Source organism: Phoxinus phoxinus, assembly GCF_949152265.1.
Source record: "Phoxinus phoxinus genome assembly, chromosome: 21".
Taxonomy (NCBI): domain Eukaryota; kingdom Metazoa; phylum Chordata; class Actinopteri; order Cypriniformes; family Leuciscidae; genus Phoxinus; species Phoxinus phoxinus.
The window spans coordinates 21,446,960-21,470,697 of NC_136896.1; the positions used below are offsets into that span (position 1 = coordinate 21,446,960).

At 41.4% G+C, this 23,738-nt stretch overlaps 1 protein-coding gene across 1 annotated transcript in view; it reads right to left on the reverse strand.

Moving 5' to 3' along the window:
* Nucleotides 1–23,738, reverse strand: part of LOC306989453 (alanine aminotransferase 2-like) — a 51,575-nt gene that overhangs the window by 4,388 nt on the left and 23,449 nt on the right. The window contains exons 5-11 of the mRNA XM_079595212.1: nucleotides 22,505–22,638; nucleotides 14,453–14,696; nucleotides 13,756–13,835; nucleotides 13,531–13,667; nucleotides 12,858–13,032; nucleotides 12,625–12,780; nucleotides 8,660–8,772 (exon numbers count right to left, since the gene is read on the reverse strand). Coding sequence (XP_079451338.1) covers nucleotides 8,660–8,772; nucleotides 12,625–12,780; nucleotides 12,858–13,032; nucleotides 13,531–13,667; nucleotides 13,756–13,835; nucleotides 14,453–14,696; nucleotides 22,505–22,638 — 1,039 coding nt within the window. The remainder of the gene's footprint in view (nucleotides 1–8,659; nucleotides 8,773–12,624; nucleotides 12,781–12,857; nucleotides 13,033–13,530; nucleotides 13,668–13,755; nucleotides 13,836–14,452; nucleotides 14,697–22,504; nucleotides 22,639–23,738) is intronic.

Sequence of the window (23,738 nt, forward strand, 5' to 3'; positions counted from 1 at the left end):
CCTCGGGGTAGATGCACATACCCACCCATGGCCCAAAGTGCTGCTGTATGCTTTTCATCCCCTGTGCCTGATAATTTCCAAACTCTTCTAATTCTGATAGCACCCTGGTGGCCCAAAGCACCATGGCTGGCAGAGATAACTCCTCTGTTATTCGCCCAGCCTTTTCCCAACCCCCACAGACCTATTGTCCCAATCGAACAGGGAGATTTATCACCCACACCCGGACAGGGTGACTCTCTGGGATTCCCCTGCGTGTGGTTGCTACTATACAGAATGCCAGGGCCATTTCTATGCAGTCCTTATATGGCTGTAAGTGACAAGTGTTCGAAGGGTGGTGTGAAGGGCGTGGTCTCACATCATATCAGTGCGCAGTTCCTGATGTTTCCTTCCAGACCTTATGTATAAGGGCAGGTCCTTTTCAACGATTAAGGTCTACCTGGCAGCAATTTCTGCTTGTCATGTGGGTTTTGAGGGCTCAACGGTTGGGCAGCATCCTCTAATCTGCAGATTTATGAAGGGTGTCCGTTGCTCTTTGCCAGTCATCAGAAGAATGGTCCCTGAATGGGATCTCAATTCCCTTTTGAGCCCCTGGGAAATATTTCCCTAAGTGTTGCTGTCTTTCAAGACAGCTTTGCTCTTGGCCTTAGCATCAGCTAAACGTGTCAGTGAGCTACATGCACTCTCGGTCCATTCCTCATGCACTAAATTCTCTCTTGGTGGAGATAAGGTTTTCCTTAAGCCTAATCCGGCCTTCATGCAGAAATGCTTCCCTGCGTTCACATCGGAGGTGTTAAAGCTGTCCGCTTTTCACCCTCCTCCTTTTTCCTCCGAGGAGGATTAAAGGCTGAATGCCCTGTGTCCCATCCTTCGTACCTTACAGACATATTTGGCTAGGACTTGTGCTTTCCGGAAGAGTGACCAGCTCTTAATTTCATGGGCACCACCTCACAAGGGGAATCCCATATCTAAACAACGCCTCTAACATTGGCTTGTGGACGCTATAATTTTGGCATATGAATCGAAGGGAGTGCAGCCCCCAGGGGACCTCAGAGCTCATTTCACGAGGGGCTTAGCCGCCTCTTGGGCTCTGTTCAGGGGAGTTTTGTTGCAGGACATTTGCTCTGCTGCCAGCTGGGCTTCTCCTCATACCTTGGTGTGTTACTACCGGCTGGATGTCACCAGAACCTTGGTTGTACATTCTTTTTTGGGCGTCTTAACCCTTCCTTCTCTTATTTGTGCCACACACGTTTCATGCCCTGCCTGTACACAGGCTTGGCATGAAGCCTTTGTAAGTCTGTAAGTCTTTCTCTGGCTTACAGAACTTCACTGTGAGTGTATTGGGGAATCAGGGAGCTGTCCATTTCTCTCCCATAGGTGGATCTCGAACACGAGATGATGAAAGAGAACAATAGGTTACTGTCAAAAACCCCGGTTCTCTGAAACATAGAGTGGAGAGATCCACCAGCTTTGCCCCGCTTTGCCCCGTTGATGACATTCTCTCTCTCTCTCTCTCTCTCTCTCTCTCTCTCTCTCTCTCTCTCTCTCTCTCTGTGCGCATGTGCGAGCGTTTGTTGAGCAGAGTGAGTGGTGCGGTGAGTGTGTTGTCTTTTTGTGCCCGCTGTGTCTTTAAAAGATATTTTCCCCCTCCCCCTTTTTTTCTATGTTTTTGTTTGTTTGTTTTGTTGTTGTTTGTTGTGAAATTAACATAGAAGCTTAACTGAGTGCCTAAACCCAGTCTTCGTACTGGGAGGCATGGCGACTCAGGGAGCTAATGTTCTCGATTCACTCACGCGGTGCCACGGTGTGAAAGTGGTAGCTGTGGGGAGCGTTAAAGAGTGTAGTCTAGCGGTCGGTGATGTAGTGGGTCATGAATGTGTGTTGGCGGCGTCCAAAATGAATAACTCAATTGTACTGTTCTTGAGTACAGTAGAGAAAGCGAATGAAGTCGTTGGGAGTTTCACGTATATGATTCTGAACGGAAATAGAACTGATCTTGACGTAAATTTTAAATTTAAAGTGGATGATTTTGATTACACTGTCTTTGTAACTACAGACACGATGAGGTGTTTTGGTTGTGGAAAGTCTGGTCATTTGATCCGCGGGTGCCCGGAAAACAGCGCTCATCACGGTGGGCAGAATGATGGTGTGAAAGATAACGTTAACGCTGAGCAAAGTGAAGACGGAGAAGTCGCCAGTACTTCCAATGCGCCGAATTCCAGTGTGCCAAAAATAGTGTCTGTAGAAAAAAATCTTGAATCTGATCTAACTAGACAAAGCGTTGAAATTGATGAAAGAAACGCAAAAAAATCCGAAATTGTAACCTGTGTGAGTGTTGAAAGAAACAGTATTGATGGTGGACAAACTGGTAACACACAAACAAGGTTAAATCAGTCTTCTGGTACTGAGCTACAAGTGGAGAGTGTAATTCAAAGTGAGGACACATTAATGGATATGGATCAGGTGGTTTTTAAAGCATCTCTGAAGAGGAAGAATAAAGACTCAAGCATGGTTTTGAAACAGGCTAGAAAGAACCAAGAAGAGAATAAAGTGGACAATGAAACCAGTGAGAGCGAGTGCTCTGATTCCAGTGCCTCCGTATGTTCTCAATCCAGTTGGTCATGTCTTGAATATGGAGTGGATGAGATCAAAAAATTCTTGAAAGTGACCAAAAATATAAGAGGAGTGCAAATTGATGAATATTTTCCAGATCTCAGAAGACTTTTGGAAAATATTAAGTGTTTAATGAGCGAAGGAAGATTTACAGATAAAGAAGTTTATCGCTTAAAAAAAATCGTCACAAAAATTCAACTCCAATTGAGTAATGATGTTGAAATGGTTTAGTTGTTATGCCCTTATTGGATGTTTTGCTCTCTGTGCTGTAGTTTCTTTTTCATTTTTATTTATGAGTGAAATTCGCATTGCTTCTTTGAATGTGAATGGGGCTAGAGACTGCAGAAAGAGAGCTCAGATATATGAAGTAGTGAAACAGAATAAAATTGATGTCCTGTTTTTACAGGAGACACATAGTGATGTGAAAATTGCTGTTGAATGGGCTAAGGAATGGGGCGGTCTTCTTTTTCTGAGTCACAATACTTCACTCAGTGGAGGAGTTGCAGTTTTGTTTAATAAAAATTTTGCTCCCTCATCTTTTTCAGTAGAGGAGATTGTAAAAGGTAAGAAAGATCTTAAAGATAAAAGCTCAATTTGAAGATCATGTTTTTGTTTGTATTTGTGTATATGCACCAACATCACAGATAGAAAGAATGTTGTTTTTAGATAATTTAAATACAGTAATAGAAAAATGTGATAATGGAGAATTTTTGGTTGTGGGAGGAGATTTTAATTGAGTTGAAAAAAATATAGATAGGAATCATGTAGAAAAACATCATCTTAGTTTCTTTGTAGATAGCTTAATTCTTCCAGTAGGTTTCTCTGATCATAGTTTGGTTGTGTGTAAAATGATTGTCAGGCCAGTTAAGTTAAGCAGTTCTTATTGGCATTTTAATGTGACATTGTTGTCAGATTTAAAGCTTAAAGATGTTTTTAGGTTTTACTGGGAGTCTTTTAGAGAACAAAAAGATCATTTTTCCTCTTTACAGGATTGGTGGGACATTGGGAAAGTAAATATTAGGCAACTATGTCAACAATATACTCTAAATGTCACAAAATGTTTAACTCAGTCTATAAAGAAGTTAGAAGAGGAAATTTTAGAAATTCAAGTTTTAATTCAAGAAACAGGAAATCAAGACCATTTAGATTCTCTTTTTACGAAAAGATCGGCCTTGTCTGAATTATATAAAAGAAAGGCACAGGGGGCATTGGTCAGATCACGGTTTCAGGATGTAGAACAGATGGATGTTCCATCAAAGTTTTTTTTTTTTCGGATTAGAAAAAAAGAATGGTCAAAGACGGTATATTCAGAATTTAAAGTCTGAAGCTGAGGTTTTGTTATTAGACCCAGTCGAAATGAGAAAAAGAGCAGTAACGTTTTATAAAAATCTTTATAGTTCTGATCATAGGATAGATCAAGATATGGATGGTTCCTTCTTTGAAGATCTGACAAAATTATCAAAAAGTGCCAATGCAAAACTTAGTGAAGATATAACTTTAATTGAACTGTATGAAGCTCTCCAGAGTACGCAAAACGGGAAAGTTCCAGGGATAGATGGGATTCCTTTTGAATTCTATAAAGCATATTGGGGCATTATAGGAGAAGATTTGCTTACAGTTCTTCGTGATAGTTTAGTCAGTGGTTTTTTACCACTTAGTAGTCGGAGAGCAGTTCTTACACTCCTCCCAAAGAAGAGAGATTTGAGTGACATCAAAAATTGGAGACCAGTGTCTTTACTGTGCTCTGACTACAAAATTCTGTCCAAAGTATTGGCGATTAGATTAGGGAAAGTTTTAGATGAAATAGCCCAATAGTACCTAGAAGATCTATATTTGATAAAAAAAATTTAATTCGATATTTTGTGGATTTTTTGAAGATTTGTGGTGTTAATTTTGGCTTGATTTCCATTGATCAAGAAAAGGCATTTGACCGCGTAGAGCATGATTATGGAAGACTCTAGATGCCTTTGGTTTTAATTAAGTTTTTAAAGGTTATATTAAAGTATTATATAATGACATTGAGAGTATGTTGAAATTTAATGGTGGCTTGTGTTTTCCTTTTAAAGTTCAGCGTGGAGTAAGGCAAGGTTGTTCATTATCAGGTATGCTCTATACATTAGCAATATAACCACTTTTACAAAGATTGAGAAGGGTCTTAAAAGGCCTCACATTGATGAACTGTGAAAGTACTTTTGTTTTATCAGCTTATGCTGATGATGTTGTTGTAATTGTAAAAGAGCAAAATAATGTGAACATTTTAATGACAACTTTGGATGATTTTGAAATGATATCAGCTGCAAAAGTGAATTGGTCAAAAAGTGAAGCTGTTTTGGTGGGAGAGTGGATAACAGTGCCCCCCACACTCCCTGATGGTCTGACATGGAAAAAAGATGGGTTAAAGTATTTGGGAGTTTATTTGGGGGATGAGTCTTTTCAATTAAAAAATTGGGAAGGGATGATTGAGAAAATAAAGGGCCGCTTGGATAAATGGAAGTGGATCAAGAAGATATTGTCTAATAGGGGTCGAACCCTTATTATTAATAACCTTGTTGCTTCATCTCTTTGGCATCGACTGACTTGTGTTGACCCACCACTACTTTTTCTTGCTAAGATACAATCGATGATGATAGACTTCTTCTGGGATAAGATGCACTGGGTGATCCATAACATCCTGTACTTACCAAAGGAAGAAGGTGGACAAGGACTTGTGCATTTACAAAGTAGGACAGCAACTTTTCGTGCACAATTTATACAACGTTTCCTGACAGGCCCAGAGTCTGTAAGTTGGAGACCAGTGGCAAGTGCTATTTTAAGAACTGCTGCAGGTCTAACTCTGGACAAATCCTTATTTTTATTGGATCCAAAAACTTTAAATGTGGAGAGATTTCCAGTTTTTCATCGGAATCTTTTTAAAGTATGGAGGCTTTTTAAACTCCAAAGGATAAGCAATCCCACATCGTTGCATTGGCTGCTGGAAGAGCCATTGCTTTATGGTGCAAGACTGGACATTACTAATGCATCAGTATCACTGACAGAAGCCTTTATAAAGGCTAAAGTGGTGACTCTTCGTCAACTAATGAGGCTGGCAGGACCAGATCTTATTGAAGTGGATGTGGTGGCAACACAATTGGGGTTTAGATCCACTCGAGTGGTTGAAAAACTATTACGAAAGATACAGACTATCCTTACAGTGGAAGAGACTGATTTACTCCGGAAACATTGTGAGGGGGAAATTACTCCCAATGATAAAGATCGGTTTCCAAGGTTGATGGTTTCACCTAATTTAGAGGAGGATGGTGGAATCTTTCTGGAATCAGAAAAAGTAGTGGACATGGACTTTAAAGAAGTGAATGGCAAGAGATTGTACAAGTCATGTGTGAAATGTTTTAATAAAAAAGCTTTAAATGGAAAAACTGATACACCTTGAAGAATTGTGTTAGGTTTGGATGAAGGTTTTAAGTCAAATTGGAGAACTTTTTACAAGCCACCATTAAATAAGAAAATTGGAGATTTGCAGTGGAGGATTTTACATTGTATAATTGCTGTAAATGCCTTTATATCTGTGTTGAATCCTGATGTAAGCCATGAATGCCCATTTTGCTCACAAAGGGAGACTGTTTTTCATTGTTTTTATGAGTTGTCATAGACTTACAGTTTTTTACAATCGCTATGACAGTTTTTTCAATACATTTAACAAGTTTCCTAAACTCTTAACACGGTTAGCACAACATCAGTCTTTGTAGGCTATACAATTAACACATTTATTGTTGCTTTGACACAAAATGCATACAGTTAACACAAATTTAAAATGCTTGAACTTCTTTTACACACAATCTCAACCAATACCAAAACAATGTAATTTTACTGCCAAATTTACAAATGCTTTCACACTGTATGTCAGAACAGATAACATCATGTTCTAAACATAACTTATAGGCTAAAGTCAAAGTGAACAGCTGTTCATATTGTGAATTGAAACACAAATATATTCCCTGTATTTTATTCCATTGCTACTGAGAAACAGCTTATTGAAGTTTTGCAAATATATAAATTACAGCTGATATCCAAGGAATTACACTCAGGTGTTGACTTTATTTCAATCGCATGACCATATGTTATAATGTAAAAGAGGACTCTTGTGTGGAAGAGGAACAATATCAACAGAAAGAAAGAAAGAAAGAAAGAAAGAAAGAAAGAAAGAAAGAAAGAAAGAAAGAAAGAAAGAAAGAAAGAAAGAAAGAAAGAAAGAAAGAAAGAAAGAGAAAGAAAGAAAGAAAAATGCTTACACGGGGGGAGAGGAAGACGAGTACCAGGACAAGGGAGAGGAGTGGGGCAAGGACCGGGACAAGGGAGAGGAGTGGGGCAAGGACCAGGACAAGGGAGAGGAGTGGGGCAAGGACCGGGACAAGGGAGAGGAGTGGGGAAAGGACCAGGACAAGGGAGAGGTATATCTTGCAGTAATGTTCTTTTGCAAATAAAGTCTAAACTATACATAAAGCTACTCTGAGATGGTCATTATTTTTTTGTATTGAATTTCTGCAGAAAAAGAAAAGAAATGTATGCATTTAATAAACTCAACAAAACAAAAATGTAGAGAAAATTGTATATTCAATACAATATACTGTCTATTGTATAAGGGCAGACCTGACACATAACATAATGCAGTTTCTGTAATTTCAGCTGATGTAACTGTTTTTTTTGTCATTGTGTTATGATTGACTAAATGTTCCTGTTGGAAGAGAACATGTGTTAGTGTTTTGAATAATTATTTGATTTTGAAACATGTTTGCAGTGTTTTGTTAGATATAGTGTATTGTGTTAGTGTATTATTGTATTTTGAAAATTAGTTTTGGAGTTTAGTTTACAATGTGTGATTTTGAGCATGAAATTCACTGTTTTGCCAATTGTGTGTTTTAGGTGTGTTGGTGTGTTAAGAGTTTAGGAAAATTGTTAAATGTATTGAAAAAACTGTCATAGCAATTGTAAAAAACTGTAAACCTTTATTTGAGGTTTTACAAAATTTGTTTAATTCTTTTGATGAAGAATTTTCAATGCAAGTGTTTATCTTTGGTGTTAAATATACAAGGAGACGACAGAGAGAGTGTCAGTTGTTAAATTTTGTTTTGGGCAAAAGTAAAATGGCAATATACATGAGTCGTAAAGATAAAATTGAACAGAATCAGGAATTTAATCTGGTGTCTATGTTTGTTGCCATGGTGAAGTCAAGAATTTTGATTTTGGTTTTATAAAGCTACTTCATGTCTTGCCATGTTTGGTGTTATGTAGGGGCTTTGTGCTCTGTTGTAGATGACAATCTTTATTTTACTCAATTTATGTAATTTATTTTAAATAGTTTGTTTTAAATGTTTTAAAACACTTAATAAGTTGTAATAAAGGTGTTTTCAAATTCAAATTATCTCCCCCTCCCCCCCCCCCCCCCTCTCTCTCTCTCTCTCTCTCTCTCGCACACTTAGTTTCCACATCTCTCCTCCAGATGATCATCATCTTGCCACCACACCTGTTTTCTCTTTGGCCTAATTTTCTCTGCTACTTCTAGTTACCGTTCTCCCTGCTTCTTTGCTAGATTATTGTTGTTTGTAAAGGACTCGTTCCTGTATGTTCTGCAGTTACCTTCTACTCAGCTATCATCTACAGGAATCCCTTGTCTTGTCTTGTCCTATTTTTGTCCTCTGGTATGTTTACACTGTTCTCTGCCCGGTCATTCTGCTGTTCGTGGTCTCCAACCTCACCGCTGCCTGTGTGTCTTCAACTACTGGCCTGAGATTGAGTTACCCTAGCTGACTACTGCTACCCAGCTCGGGGACCACTGCTGTTGTGTTTCACCAGCCAAGCCTTTTGACATTTGTGCTCTTTCCAGTTATGCACCCACCTGACGGCATACTGCCTCTGTTACCTTTTCAGAATAAACTTTGTTTCTGTACCTGCCTTTGCTCTTGGGTCCTCTGATTATCCTTGAAAGTTAAATGTAACCAAACAAACATATCAATGGTTGATTTTATTCATCTGGATTGTTTAAAGGGAGAGTAACCTGAAATGGTAGGTGCCATCTCGCTGTCCAAAGCCACTGCCAGGAACCAAACAGATGCCCGTTTCTTCCAGAAGCTTCATACAGTAGAACATATCTGGAGATTGTCCCTTCTCCTAAATTTGAGGGGATGGAGGATTTCAGTTAGCGTTTTATGATAAAGTTTAATTCAACCAGGTAAAACATTTTTTTTTTTTATGGTTTAACAAAGAAAATATTGTTTTCATTTACTTTAACTCATTGTCATCTATATTTCTATCATTGTGTAGGTCATTTGTAGGTCTTAATGCAAACTATCTTCTCCAATTCTCAATATATATATAAATATATTACTCTTTCAGAACCTGATTCTAACATTATACTGAATCACTAAGAAAGAATATGAGTTTTTGCTCTGTCAACACCCATGATACTCTTCTTTTTATATGCTCCCTAAAGTCCACAAGGATTTGGAAAATCCACCTAGACCGATAATCAGCGGGAATGATTCAATAACAGAACCTGCTTCCAAGTTCGTGGACTATTTGATCAAGCCATTTGTTGCAGATTTGCCTTCTTATATTCAAGATACTACAAAGGTTTTAAAGAAAATTGAGCAAGTATGTAACATAGGCTCTTGCATTATGACCAGAATGGATGTGGAGTCTTTATATAGCAATATTGTACATGACAAGTGTCTAGAGGCTTTAAAACACTATCTCTCATCCAGACCTCAACATGTGATGCCTCCCAGTGAATAGAGTGAAACTTACTAAGTGTACCTTAAAAAACAATATCTTTCTTTTTCAAGATAAATTGTATAGACAAGAAAAGGGGAGTGTAATGGGCGGTTGTTTTTCTCCCAATTATGCCAATCTGTTTTTAAGCCTGTGGGAGGAACGTTATATATTCTCCCAAGATAACCCTTTTAAAGATAAAGTCTTGTGGTGGGGTAGATATATTGATGATGTGATTCTGATGTTCTCAGGCTCAGAAAAAGAACTTGTAGACTTCCATGTTTATGTAAACAGCTTAAATGAGAACCTTAAATTTAGTCTGGATTATGACCTACACGACATAAACTTTCTAGATCTACGGATCGCAAAAGATAATGATGGATTCTTACACATGTCTATCTTCAGTAAGGCAACAGATCGTAATACCATATTGCATGCAAATAGCTTTCACCCGCCATGGCTTATTGATAACATACCCTTTGGACAGATCCAGAGACTAATATGTGATTCAGATCAGGATTTCCAAAATCAATCTATAGATATGCAGCAGCGTTTTCGAAAAATAGGATATCAAACCCAAACTCTCGTTCAAGCTCATAATAGAGCACAATCACTTGAAAGGAAGAGCCTGCTTAAGTCTAGACCTAAAAGAGTGTCAACTCAGAAACCCTACAGTACTTTGTCACTCATTACAGCAAGGAGGCTGTCCAGATTAAAAACATGGAACATTATTGAATGTGACCCGACTTTACAGGAAATATTCACGGAACCCCCTGGGATCAGGTTTAGCAGGGCCCCTACAATTAAAGACAAATTAGTAAGAAGTTACCTCCCTGCTCCTAAACGTGAAACTTGGCTTCGTCAACCCCATGGAAACTTTCCTTGTGGTAATTGCAATTATTGTGAGAATATGGCTTTATGGATGTTTTCAGTAATAAGACTTACACGGTTAACTGTTTTATAAATTGCAATACTACCCATGTTGTCTATTGATTAGAGTGTACTTGTGGCTGTTTTTACGTAAGTCTCACTAAAAGGAGACTAAGAGACAGGCTGTAACAGGTAGCTGAGCATAGGTATGCCACCCGGACTGAAAATACGAATTATCCAATGGCCAAACATTATACAGATGCAAAACATGGGAGGGATTCAACCTTACGAGTAGTGGGCATTGAGGCTATTTGCCTTGATGCCAGGGGTGGGGATATAATCAAGCGCCTTAAACAGAGGGAGACATTTTAGATCTATTCCTTGAGGGCCATTAGTCATCCAGGTCTCAATGAAGATTTTGACCTTTCACCCTTTTTGTAATTGTTGTGTCTCAATATGGACATTGCTGTTCGTAAATGATGACTAGTTTTTGAAAGACCAAATTGCCATTTTTTTGTACACTATTCATGTTGTTTTAGAACCATCTTGACTATGAATTAAGAATTATTATGTGCAACTAGTAGGGTCATTGAGGCTAGTTTATCCATATTTATTGGCTTTTGGTGCATATTGTGTGGAGTACACTTATGTTTGTAGTGGTGTCACTCCTATTTTTCCACTTGGAGATCTCTCAATTGGTCTTGCATTTGTATGGTTTAACCTCTGGCATTTGACATGACCTGAACTATTGCCTCTAGTGGCCAAGAAATTGTGTTGCAAGTTCCAGAATGGCACACCTGAAATCAATGCAACTATAAGTATTACTTGATTCTGTCAGCTTGTTACCAACACCCTGATGAAGGCCAGTGGGATGATACGCGTTGGTGTTTTAATGTTTTAGCCCTTTAAACAATAAAGGCTTAACATTTGCATCACTGAGAGCCAGATGTACGTACATTTGTGAACGCAGCGTTAATAGCACCATGGCCAAGACGCAGAAAGGGCTTGATGTGAAACCGCAGTGTGCGTGTTATGTACGAAACCAGCAGTTCATCAGGTAATCAGTGCCTGTCCTTACCCACTATAGCGTAAATTGCGCATATTTAAACACGCAATTGAAGGGGCGGCCTCCTCTCTTTCCATCATGCTATGATTGTTTGAAATGATCCTGATGCCAGTAATTGCAATGTAGTGAGGAGTTTGACAACTGCTGGAATGAAATGTGAACGCCGAGTTGGAGATTCAATGTAATATTGCGTAGCTGCTTAATCTGTAATGCTTAATGATTTAGTTTTCACTCAACTGAAAAAGTGTGATTCTTGTGGCAAAAATCTTTTCAGCTTGTCTCCTTAGCCTATGTCTTCGTCTTGCTCGGATTACTGCAGACATTTCACCAGGAGGCATATGCCAGGAAACCCACTTCCTAAGTTACACCTGCTTTTAAGAGGCGGAGAATTTTCAGAGCAAAATAGAGGCGTGCTTTCACCAGCCTTTTCTGTACATAACGCAGAATACATAATTAGGCGCAGTTTACGCTTCCCCTCCCATCTCTTTATGTGACACTCCCACTTTCCCCTTGACCATCCCATGAATGCATATGCATGACACGAAAAGCGCATTTTGCCATTTTCAGTTCCCGCGACAGGCAGTCTGCGCTTTCATCTCGGTGCGTCCCGTTCGTACATACCTCGCCATGGTTTTATGCACACTTTGCGAAACAAATACGCCTGAAATGGGCGCAAAAGCGTTAGTACATCTGGCCCTAAGTTCCTGGATTTGGATTTTTTCCATTTCTTTTTTATGAACATTAAACCTTTCCAAGAGCACCAGAGGATACAAGGGATACCAGCAGCGCTCCAGCTTAACCTTGTCTATGATTAAAAATGTGTAAAAGATTTTGTAAGCATATTGCGTAGTTGTACTTGGAGTCAATACCCGACAAAGTTTCTTTGCCATCTGTCGGTGCGGTGTGAATTGGCCTTGAGGGATAGTGTTGGGTTAATGAGCTATGGGAACTTAAAGTGAGTCATAGTAACTTAAAAGTGGAATATGCCACATGAATCCCAAACAATTCACTACAAAGGTTAGTTACGGTGCAGTCACATTAGCACTTTAGCAAAAAAGGTCCATTGTCAATGGTGTAGCGATGTATAAAGCACAGCTTACACAATCACTTTCAAACCAGGCAGCTGTTTGTTAGTCAACATGGCAAATTCACATTCCCAACAGACTCAATGCAAAATCTGCATGGGGAAATCTTTTGAAATGATTGGATTTTTTCCATGAAAATTTGCAGAACAGCGGTAAATGTAACCCCACCTTTAGAGATGGCCATAAAAATAACAGATATTAGATTTTTAACTGAGTACAAGCCGATTCTACCTTGGCTTCCAGGATGGCTTTTGGTGGGAGGTTGAGACGTGGGAAAGAGTACATTGCACCCTGCACTGGGTTACATTTTATTCCTGGGACTTGATTCAAGATCTCTTGTGTCATGTTGGCTTTCTCTGCCAGTGTGGCCAAAGTTTCTGTGCGTTCCTGAAGACAATGGAGAAAAGGTTTGATTACTTTATTCTTAACTGGTACAAACAAGGAAACAACGGGACATTATATACCTTGATGAATGTGTCATATGAGGGTTCATCTGGTTGAGGTGGATTGACCACCACATCTAGAAGAGCCTGACCAGGCACCGGAGGACACAGCCGCACAGACACCAGCTTAGTGAGTTGAATTTTCACCTCCGGGTCTAGATTTACCACCTCCATATAACCACCACGAAAACCACACCTTCAAGAAGGAAGATAGACAGATTTAGAGCTTAACTATTTACTTGACCTATTTTAGGGCATTACTATTTGATAGAACCAAATAGACAATATACAACATACACAATATACTTTAAAAAGAAAATCTGGTGGGGAAAGAGTTAAATGTGATTCAAAGTCTAAATCTGTTCAACATATTAAGCGATCAAGTCTCTTCAGACATCTTGAACCTTTTGAAGTGTCACTTTTTGGTGTGATGGCTTTAGCTTTCAATGGAAAGACAGAAATCTCAGGTTTCAAAATATCTTAATTTGTGTATCAAAGAGAAATTAAAGTCTTATAGATTTGGAACGACATGAGGGTGAGTATGACAGAATGACAGAATTTTTTGTATTTTTGTTTCTTTAAGAACAAATAGTTATTAGGAGGAGTCAGATTCATTAAATTCTATATTATCAACGGAATACTTCTTCCCAAAAAAACTGCAGATCATTTGCACTTCTTTATTTTGGACACTCACTCTCCCATGTAGCACTTTGACGTTGAGTGAAACGAAGCTAGTTCCACTTTCTCAGAGTATTCTGGACCCATTTCAAACAGCACCTTCTTAAAGGAGTGAAACTTACACCCGTCTGCATAAACATTGTCCTGATAGACCTGGATAAAGCAGGGCATATTGAAAACATTATCAATGTGTGTTTTACATATTTAAAAACCATATGTATAGGCCTTTCATACAACTCACCTCGTCAGACATGAGGAAAAGGTTTTCTGTCGCAGCAAATCGGATCACATCTTCAATGCACTGCCGACTTTGCACTTGACCTGTCGAGTAAAGGTAAGCAGCATTGTCAGATTATTTTTATGTTTTCCAGCCCAATGATTGTTCATAGCCTTCACCACTGCAACAACAATTTTTAAGCAAATAAGCACACTTTTATTTACCCACTCTTCTTATTTACATACTCAGCCAGGGTGCTTCTCATTTCTTAAATCGTGCATCATTTACTTTCCTTGCTCAAAAAATGCGAGGGAGGGATGCAAGGAAAAGAAACAAGGGATCAAAGGTGTATTTGCTATTTAGATTTTTTCTGAATTTGCCTCTGATTTCAGGCATTTGTGTTTCGACAAAAAGCGACTATTTCCTCACTTCTCATCTCTGCATGGTGCATTTAGACAATTGATACATCCTTCGCCATGGTGATCTGTTTACGGGTCGTGGACTTGAAGATGAAGGAGTGAGGAAAGAGGATGGACAATTTGAAGGGAATGAGAAGGACCCACAGTAATAAATGAATTTACAGTAGTGGCCAAAAGTAATGTCCAGATGGGATATTTGTTTTTAATGATTCTATAAGATGAGGTCAAATATATATCAAGCAACTTATTTTTCAAACCCAAACTGGCCACCACAATAAAAGCTGATAGATTTGTCGTCACACCTGTGGGGTTGCCAGGATTGATAATGCACAGTGCTCGAGGGCTGCAGTGCTTCTTTGCTTCCTGCAGGGCGCGGCGTAACTCATTGATGTCCAAACTCCAACAGTTGTCTTCATCCAAATAGTAACTGATTTGCACAGCAGCCAACTCAGCCAGAGCAGCGGAATACAGTGGGTACTGAGGGATTGATATCATCACTCCCGTACGAGACATTCCTTCCCCTGACACTAGTAACTTAAGCATGGTCTGACACAGACAAACACAGGTATTTAAAATTAATTCTGACATTGCATTCTCTAATGTAATGACAATCAAAAATATAAAGACAAGTGAATAAATATGACTAATTTTTTTTTAGATTTCAGCATAAAGTACTTAAAAAAAAAAAAAAAAGATTACTTATATCCACAAACAAAAAAGTTTTCATAAAGTAACATTAGACAAGGAAGTTGTAGGTTGTGTTTGTATAATTCCGTATCTTATTTAGCTGAGATAAATTAAACGCAATTCTCACATATCCTTGCTCGATGAAGAATGAGACGGCCCAGCGGTTGGTTGAAATTTAAAAGGCTGATGTTCGCGCTTCAGGGCAGTGACGAGTACATATGTTGTTCAGTGGTTGTCCAGACACTCTAGGCACAATCTTAGCAATGGCAATGAACGGTGGTTTAGTGTCAACATTGTGACAACGCTGTAACAACCTTCACCACACAACATAGTAATAGCAACCTTTTGGCCATGTTGTTAAAACGTTGTTAGAACGTGGGTTGTGCAAACGTTCTGTGTTTGCTGGGTATTGCGTTTAATTTATCTCAGCTAAATAGGCTAAGATATGTAATTATTCAAACACAACCTACAATTTCATTTTCTAATGTGACTAATGTAGCCTCGCTCGAACTGTTTAGTTTTTCATTTGATTTGTCTGATATTTAGTCTCATTTGTTTCTTTGCTCCTCTGGATTTGTTGATGTTTCCTGGACTGAATCCGGTTACCGACCTTTATCAACAGGATTTCGACTACGCTCCCCTGTCTGCCATGTTTTGTCCATTACATTTTCTGTTCCCTTTCAAGAGTACTCTCGTATTGCGTAAGGCTAGCTTACGCTATGGGAAAACTCCTATTCTCGAGAATATTGAAGCCAAAATGATCCTTATCATTTTATATATGTAAAACGCAGTGCAGCTGCACAGCAGACCACAGCAGAGCATACTAGTGCGTTCGCCGCTACAACACACACACTCACAAAAAGAGCAAAGGCGTTGTTTCAAATGCCTCTTACATGCTGTGTCTCGTGCAGAGGCCCTCTATTCGGCGGAGATCGTCACATCCTCTGCACCGCATGCTTGGGCCATGACCACGCCGATGCTGCACTCACTATCCAATGGCGGCTGCCCAGAGTGCGACGAAATGGCGCTGTCGACCCTGCGGGCTCGGCTCGCTAGCTCGCCTGAGGACTCTGCTCGCTAGCTTCACCGAGGACTCCTCTCAGCTAGCGGCCGTTCCTGTTTCCTTCGGCAGACCGGAAGCGGAGGAAAATGAAGACAACAGCTTTTCTATTGCTGCGTCACAGAGTGGAGATTGGTCGGGGTCTATCGCGGACCCCAGGCTCTCTGCTCAGGTCAGCACCAGTGAAGCCAGGGCTTCCCTCGACGCTGAACTGATGAGACTCCTGACGAAGGCCGCGGGAGACCACAGGCTGGATTGGTCTCAGCCCGTAGAACCCTCGTGAAGCAGGCTAGATGAGTGGTTCCTACAAGGCCGCCGTCAAGCCCCTCCTCAAAGGCCCTCCCCCTTCTTCCCTGAAGTTCATGACGAGCTGACAAAGTCATGGAAGGCTCCTTTCTCAGCTCGCCTCAAATCATCGGCTTCTTCGACGCTCTCGACACTCGATGGGGTGAAGGAGAAGGGGTATGACAGCATTCCACCTCTTGGCGCTGCGCGCGACGAAGGTTACTGGCCAGGCGATCGTCAGGAACATGGCGAATTTGACTGTGCTAGAGCGCCACCTTTGGCTAAACCTCACAGAAATGAAGGACGCTGACAAGGCTCCCTTCTTGGACTCTCCCATTTCCACCACCGGCGTCTTGACGGCCAAGCAATGAAAGGGTTTGCAGAGCGCTACACCGAAGCACAGAAGGCATCATAAGCCATGTGCCATTTTCTCCCCAAGCGCTCCAGTTCTGTTTCGGACAGCCGCACGTGGGCGCCTCCCACGTGGCTGAGGCAGGCTGAGGCAGCCTTCAAAGACTGCGCATGAGCGAGGCATCCTGAACCAGGGCCCAGATATGCTATCCAGAGACAAAGTTTCCCCAGGGGACTGGTCTCTTCACTCACAAAGAGTTCTGTTACTGTGGAGCATCTTCGGAAAGGCAGAGCTCAACCTCTTCGTCTCAGAAGACAATGCTCATTGCCCAATATTTTTCTCCAAGAGCAGGGACACGCTGGCCTACGGCTTGCCCAGCCACCCGCTATATGCCTTCCCACCGGTCACGGTGTTACCTAAGGTCATCAAACGGATCAGGGAAAGCAGGTGCACAGAGCTTTTAATAGCCCCTCTCTAGAGGAACCAATTATGGTTCCCCGAGTTAGTTCAGCTGCTGGACATAGCCCCATGGCCAATACCGCTGAGGAGAGACCTCCTCACGCAGGCGAGGGAGACGATCTGGCATCGCTGTCCAGACTTAAAGAGACTCGAAACTAATCTGTCCTGTCAGGGCTCTTAGAGTTTACTTGGGGCGTTCCGCCGCATCCAGGCAATCGGAACAGCTCTTTGTTTGCTGTGGTGGTCGCACCAGAGGGTGCGCAATCACAAATCAGAGATTGTCGCAATGGATAGTAGATGCTATCTCACTGGCATATGAGTCAAAGGGTCTCTGCTGCCCCATGGGTGTCAGAGCTCATTCCACTAGAGGCATGGCCTCATCATGGGCTTCGTCCAGTGGAATACCACTTGAAGATATCTGTGCGGTGGCAGGCTGAGCCTCTCCGTCCACGTTTATCATGTTCTATAAGTTAGAAGTTCTTTCCATATAGAAAAATGTATAAGCACTATATAACACTTATAGGCCCGATGCTGTCTGGTCTAGTTATACACATCCCCTTATAAGGCCCACTGACGTTGGTCTCTTTTTGGGGTCATAACTTACTCTTCAATGGGCCCCGGGCTACCTTCCTGGGCCATAGTCTGTGTGAGTTTGTAAGCACGCGCAGTGTTTTAAATGGGGTTCCCATAGTGTAAGCTTGCCTTACGCAATACGTGAGTACTCTCGAAAGGGAACGTCTCGGTTACTAAGCGTAACCTCGGTTCCCTGAGAGAAGGAAACAAGTATTGTGTAACCCGCCATGCAATTGTGCTTTGATCGGGTCGATCGCTCCAGTCGATTTAACCTAAATTCCTATGGCAGGAAATGGGCTTCTTATAGGCTTAAGTCATGCCCATCTTGGCGAGCTCGGACGTGACAGGGCACGAAGCTATCAGATAGGTTCACGTGGCTCAGCCGCCTCGCCATAGGTTTGTGCAGTTGCCGCAGCACAGCCAATCAGTAGCTAGTATGCTCTGCTGTGGTCTGCTGTGCAGCTGCACTGCGTTCCCTTTCGAGAACTGTCAATTCGTATTGCGTAGCTATACGCAGTGGGGAAACTCCTTTCCTCGAGAAATACTGAAGCAAATAATTTAAAACGCAGTGCAGCTGCACAGCAAACCCAGTAGAGCGTCTAGCTCGCCCATTGGCTGTGCTGCGGCAACTGCACATCCTATGGCCAAGTGCCACTGACGGGCGAACCAATCAGGAGACTTGTTGCCATAACATGTCAGCGCGCCTAAATGGCCGTGGCCTAAGCCTATAAAAGGAGCTCATATGGCCAGAGAAATCAGATCTTACTCCTTCAGCGACCCTTCACGTCTCTGACTCCTCTGAAGTCTTCGCCGTGGAATCAAACCTTTTCAGCTAGAGCTAGTCTGCTACAGCGGACAGCGCCTTCGACTCCCTGAAGACGCTCCTCTCCTGTCGCTGCTCTCCTGTGGCCATCCGTCGAGGAAACAGCTTATATCCTTTTCTGCTACTGTCGTGTTCGCCGCTGCATCACTTCAGTTCACAAAAGAGCAAATTGCGAGCGTTGTTGCAAATGCCACGCCTCTCGTGCACCTCGTGTGAGTTTTCCTGCACGAGGATGACGGGCACACGGAGTGCGCCACGTGCCTGGGACCCCCCCATGCTCAAGATGCACCCTCTGCCGTGGCCTGGTCCAACTGCTAGAGTATGCCCATCTCGACACTGCGGACGCGGTTAGCTCTCTTCTGAGACGGCGACACCTCCTCTTCCCTTCCCGGCATTACTTCAGCTGCGGAAGAAGAAGCGTCGCAGCCTACGGCAGCCCGAGCAGATGGAAGTAAGCGAGCCCATGCCGGCCGAGTCCCCGCGTGCCTCGCTGTCTCCCTCTCAGTCTCCATCGCCGGTCCTGTTCACCCAGGCAGACCAGCGCCCCTCCGACCGAGCGGCGGGTTTTGTCTCCTTTGGCGGGTCGGGCGATGAACAAAAATGACAGCTTCTCCTCGCCCCGTCTGAGGAAGAGTGATCGGGCTCCGTCGACCCTAAGCTAAGCGCTACCCACCGCCTCAGCGCCAAGCTCCCCGAACCCGCATCCCGCTGGACTCCGAGTTGCACTGCACGTGCTAGGGATGGCGAAAACAAAAACATTTCTTGACCGACCACCGAGCCTCATTAGCCGGTTAAAACCGGTTAACCGATTAGTTTAAAATATGCTACGCTATATGAAATAACAGCCATTTCGATCCGCGCCTGCAATTTCGCAACTCTGTCGCATCTCTCTCCCGCTCACACACACACACACGGCGCCGCCCTTCCACTCTCATCACTTTATTTTAAAATCCCCAACAGTGCGAAACATAAGTCCCGCAAACGCGGCGCCGAGGATCTTGTATGTAATCGGAGGACAAATGGCTCTTAGATTTTAAATGGTTTGGGCACAAGGTGATCGCGTTGAAAATAAAGGCGCTTGTCTAGCATTAGAAGCTCATTTGAAACATTGCTCATTTAAGAAAATGACAGCTCCAGACGCCACTTTAGTTTGAGGTAGTGCTAACAATAATAAAGAAAGATGATGATCATCATCACCTTATCTGTTACCACTGAAATGTAGATATAATCTATTTCCATATTTAAGCGCTGTATCACACAAGTTGCAACTTACATCTGTCATTCTTGTTGGTGAAATGGTCCCACACACTACTCTTCCTCGCACGCTTCCTCCTGTCGTCTGCCCTGGCTCTAACCTCGAGTGTGTTAGCCTGTAGCCTTTACTGTTCGCAAACCTTGTGAGCGCGCGAACCCAAACGCTGTGACCTCGCGACAAATGTTTTTATTGGTTTATTAAGTACAAACAGGCAAGTTATGAAAAATTGAGTGTTTGGGATTTGTTCACTTCACACAAAAAGATCTTGGAATGAGACGGCTAACTGTAGTAGCGTTTAGTCCACTGTCTATAATAGCCTAATTCAGATATCACTTTTTTTTTTTTGTTTAACCGACTACTGACAACTTTGGTCGGTTAACGTTGATACGGTCAACCATCGGTCAAACGGCCATCGGTTAACATCCCTAGCACGTGCCCCTACAAACAAACGCTGTTTTCACAGCGAACCCAATAAAGCACAAAAAGAGTATGTTTCAAACACACAACACACGGATAATCGATCCCCCTTTGCTAGGTGGTCTATAATTTGTGGTAGGTGACTCCAAGGTCACTCTCAAACCAAGACATGGTTATGTACCTAAGGTGCTCTCAACTCCGTTCAGAGCCCAGGTTTGGGTTTGGCAAATTACCCTATCAGCACTTCCGTCCTCAGAGAACGACGGGGAGGCTAATTTGCTCTGCCCTGTCAGAGCTCTAAAAGTCTATCTGGAGCGTTCTGCATCGTTTAGACAGACAGAACAGCTCTTTGTTTGCTTCGGTGGTCACACTCAAGGGTTACCGGTCACGAAGCAGAGACTGTCCAGATTGATAGTGGACGCCATCTCTCTAGCATACACCTCCGTTGGCCAGGTTTGTCCCATAGGCTCTAGGGCTCATTCTACCAGAGGCATGGCCTCGTCGTGGGCCTGGTTTACCAATTCAGGAAAATTTGTGCTGCGGCTGGTTGGTCCTCGCCTTCCACATTAGTCAGATTTTATAATCTGGAAGTTCCTTACCTCCAGGCTCGTGTTCTCTCAAGTGTGATGATTAGACCCGACGGTGTCCGGTCACATCAGTATACATGTTACTGTCCATAAGCACTATTGTCCTATGGCTGTTATGTAAGCATTTCATGCTTTGGTCCTTTATGAAACCCGACTCAGGTCTGGTTATGTCACTTATTGGGTATTACTGGCTTGTTTCTGTGAGCCCTGGAGTCCCTGGGCTCCAGTTGTGCAGCCAGATGCTTGGTGCGGCATTTTACATTGCGTCCCCACTGCGTTTAGCTACGCAATACGAAGTGACCGTTCTCAAAAGGGAACGTACTCGGTTACTTTCGTAACCTCGATTCCCTGAGAGTAAGGGAACGAGTATTGTGTAGCCTGCCGCACTACTGCACCTGTCGGGTTGTCACTTCAGTCGATTGACCTGATTTCTCTGGCCATATGGGCTCCTTTTATAGGCTTAGACCACGCCCACATAGGGCGTGTTATGTGCTCTGTTAGGGCGTGCTCTGACGTGTTATAGCGGCAAGTCTCCTGATTGGTTCACGCGTCAGAGGCGCTTGGCCATAGGATGTGCAGTTGCTGCAGCACAGCCTATGGGCGAGCTAGACGCTCTACTGTGTATTATTTGCTTGCTTCAGTATTTCTCGAGGAAAGGAGTTTCCCCACTGCGTATCTACTGAATACTTGTTCCCTTACTCTCAGGGAACCGAGGTTAAAGGATAATTCCGGTATTTAACACCTTGAGTCTATATTGTAGTTTGTTTTGGATGAACAAGAGTGGTGGACAATATTTTTTTGACAATGGTTCCTCTCTCGAGTTTTTGACTATAAAAGAATTGGCCATGGACCCATTTAACATTGGGAGTTAATGGGCATGTCAGAAAATGTTCTACTACAATATAGACTCAAGGTGTTAAATACCGGAATTATCCTTTAAGATAGTAACCTTTTACATATATAAAATTATAAGGATAATCCCAAAGATTTCCCACAGCGTAAGCTAGCCTTACACAATACTAGTTCCCTTCTCTCAGGGAACAGAGGTTACGTTTAGTAACCGAGACGATCTTTGCTTTTTATGTTTTATTTATTATACTTAAAATTAATGTGTATATATATATATATATATATTTTTTTTTTTACGAATGTATGATTTTTGGAAGTGCAATTTGATTAGGCTACCATATGCAGTTTTAATAAGGTTGAATTAACATAACCTTCTGTAATTTTTACTCTTCAAAGTGTACACTTGCAGGTGTTGATTATAATTAGGCTAATTTACTGATATCTCCATTAAATAATAATAAGGATAAACAATATTTAAAAAGTATATAATTATCTAACATCCGACTAATAAAAATTAACCTCAAAACATAAAATGCTAAATGGGGGATATAGGCCTATCTAACATTAAAAAAAATGTGTCAGAACGTCGTCTCGCAGTAGCAGAATGTCACGCAACAACGTCGCTACAGCCCTGGGGCGTCATACAATTCTATGTTGTTACAATGTTGCGAGCACGTAGACTGACGTTGCCATAGCAGAAATGCAACGTGCCACAGACGTTGCCACAACATAAATGTGTTTGCTGGGTATACACATTAGCCTTATGCCCCACACTGTCTGGTAACACTACGAAATAACAATACATACGGAGCTGACAAAGCCTTTTTTAATATCCATGGCCTAATTTGCATATAACTACCATAGTATATTGCATGCAGATATTTAAACAAGATATGTTGCCTGTGTCTATTTTTTTAATGAATTTAGCTTTGAATGATGAACAAAGCTTACATTTAGCTTTGTTTTGTCTTCACTTTTCTTGTTGTCTGTTTGTAGTATCTGCTTACCACGATCGCATCACTGGCTCCTGTTGAGAGGTAAATGTTGTCAGGGTCACATGCGATTCCTCCATCTCGCCGTTCAATATAGCGAGCAACATCCTGCCGAATCATTTCAATTCCCTGACTAGTACTGTAAGCACCTGAAAGATCCAAAAAGCCAAATTACAACCACTTGATCAATTGCATCAAACACAGTGTCTATCAAAAGTATTCTCTTGGTAACCCCCAAGTTAACTTTAGTTAGTGCGTTTATCCAACATTTGCAAAAAATGTGTTACAATATTTGTGAGCAAACAATGTGTTACAGTATTTATTGATCTTTGTTAAAGTTAGTTAAAATAAATGCAGCCGTTCATTGTTAGTTCATGTTAGCTCAGGTCCATTAAAAAAATATGAACAACTTTTGATTTTAATTATGTATCAGTAAATGTTGAAATTAACATGAACATTAATAGAAGTATTTTTTTTATTGTTAGTTTGTTTACAAGTGTAATGTTAACAAATGCCACCTTACCATTCTATTAAAGTATTCATGACATGTGTTCCAACCATAACAAAGTATTGTGGTAGTGCCATGGAACAGTGACAGTTTCAAATGCAATGCAGCAAATTGCAATGTCTCAAAATCTTTTTTTTTAAAGCATGTTCATCTCTAGAAAGGTGCTCTTCTGCTTTTCAATACTGTACTTTGGAGTAGTTCCCACAGTTACAGTAACTGATGTTCAAATTCATCAGTATAGATAGACTGCTTAGACACTTGCACTGAAAAAAAAACTTCCTTTCTTTTAGGCACCATCAAATTCTTGTAAAATGATAATTTTTTAAGTCAAAATACAAGCAAATGCAAATTGTGGGTGCATTTAAAATATTGCTGCTTTTACATGAAGATGAGTATGATGGAAAAGGTAATCTCGTTTATCTATTATTTAATTATACCAAAATCTGTATTTTGTCATCCATTGTATTGGAATAAGAGGTTCACACATCATGCACACACATGTAAACACATAATATTAAAGTTAACAGAATAAAATTGTGGACTTCCCAGCATTATTTATGAATCATACACTGAAGAATCATCTTTTTAACCAAGTAATTCATCACCTAAACAGTTAGGTCGAATGGAACCGAAAACATGCATCATATAACATAAATCTTTATTATTATATGAATCAGGCCAGAAGTTTCACTCAACACTGCTCGTTACACTCCATCTACATGCACCTTAGCAGACAATGAA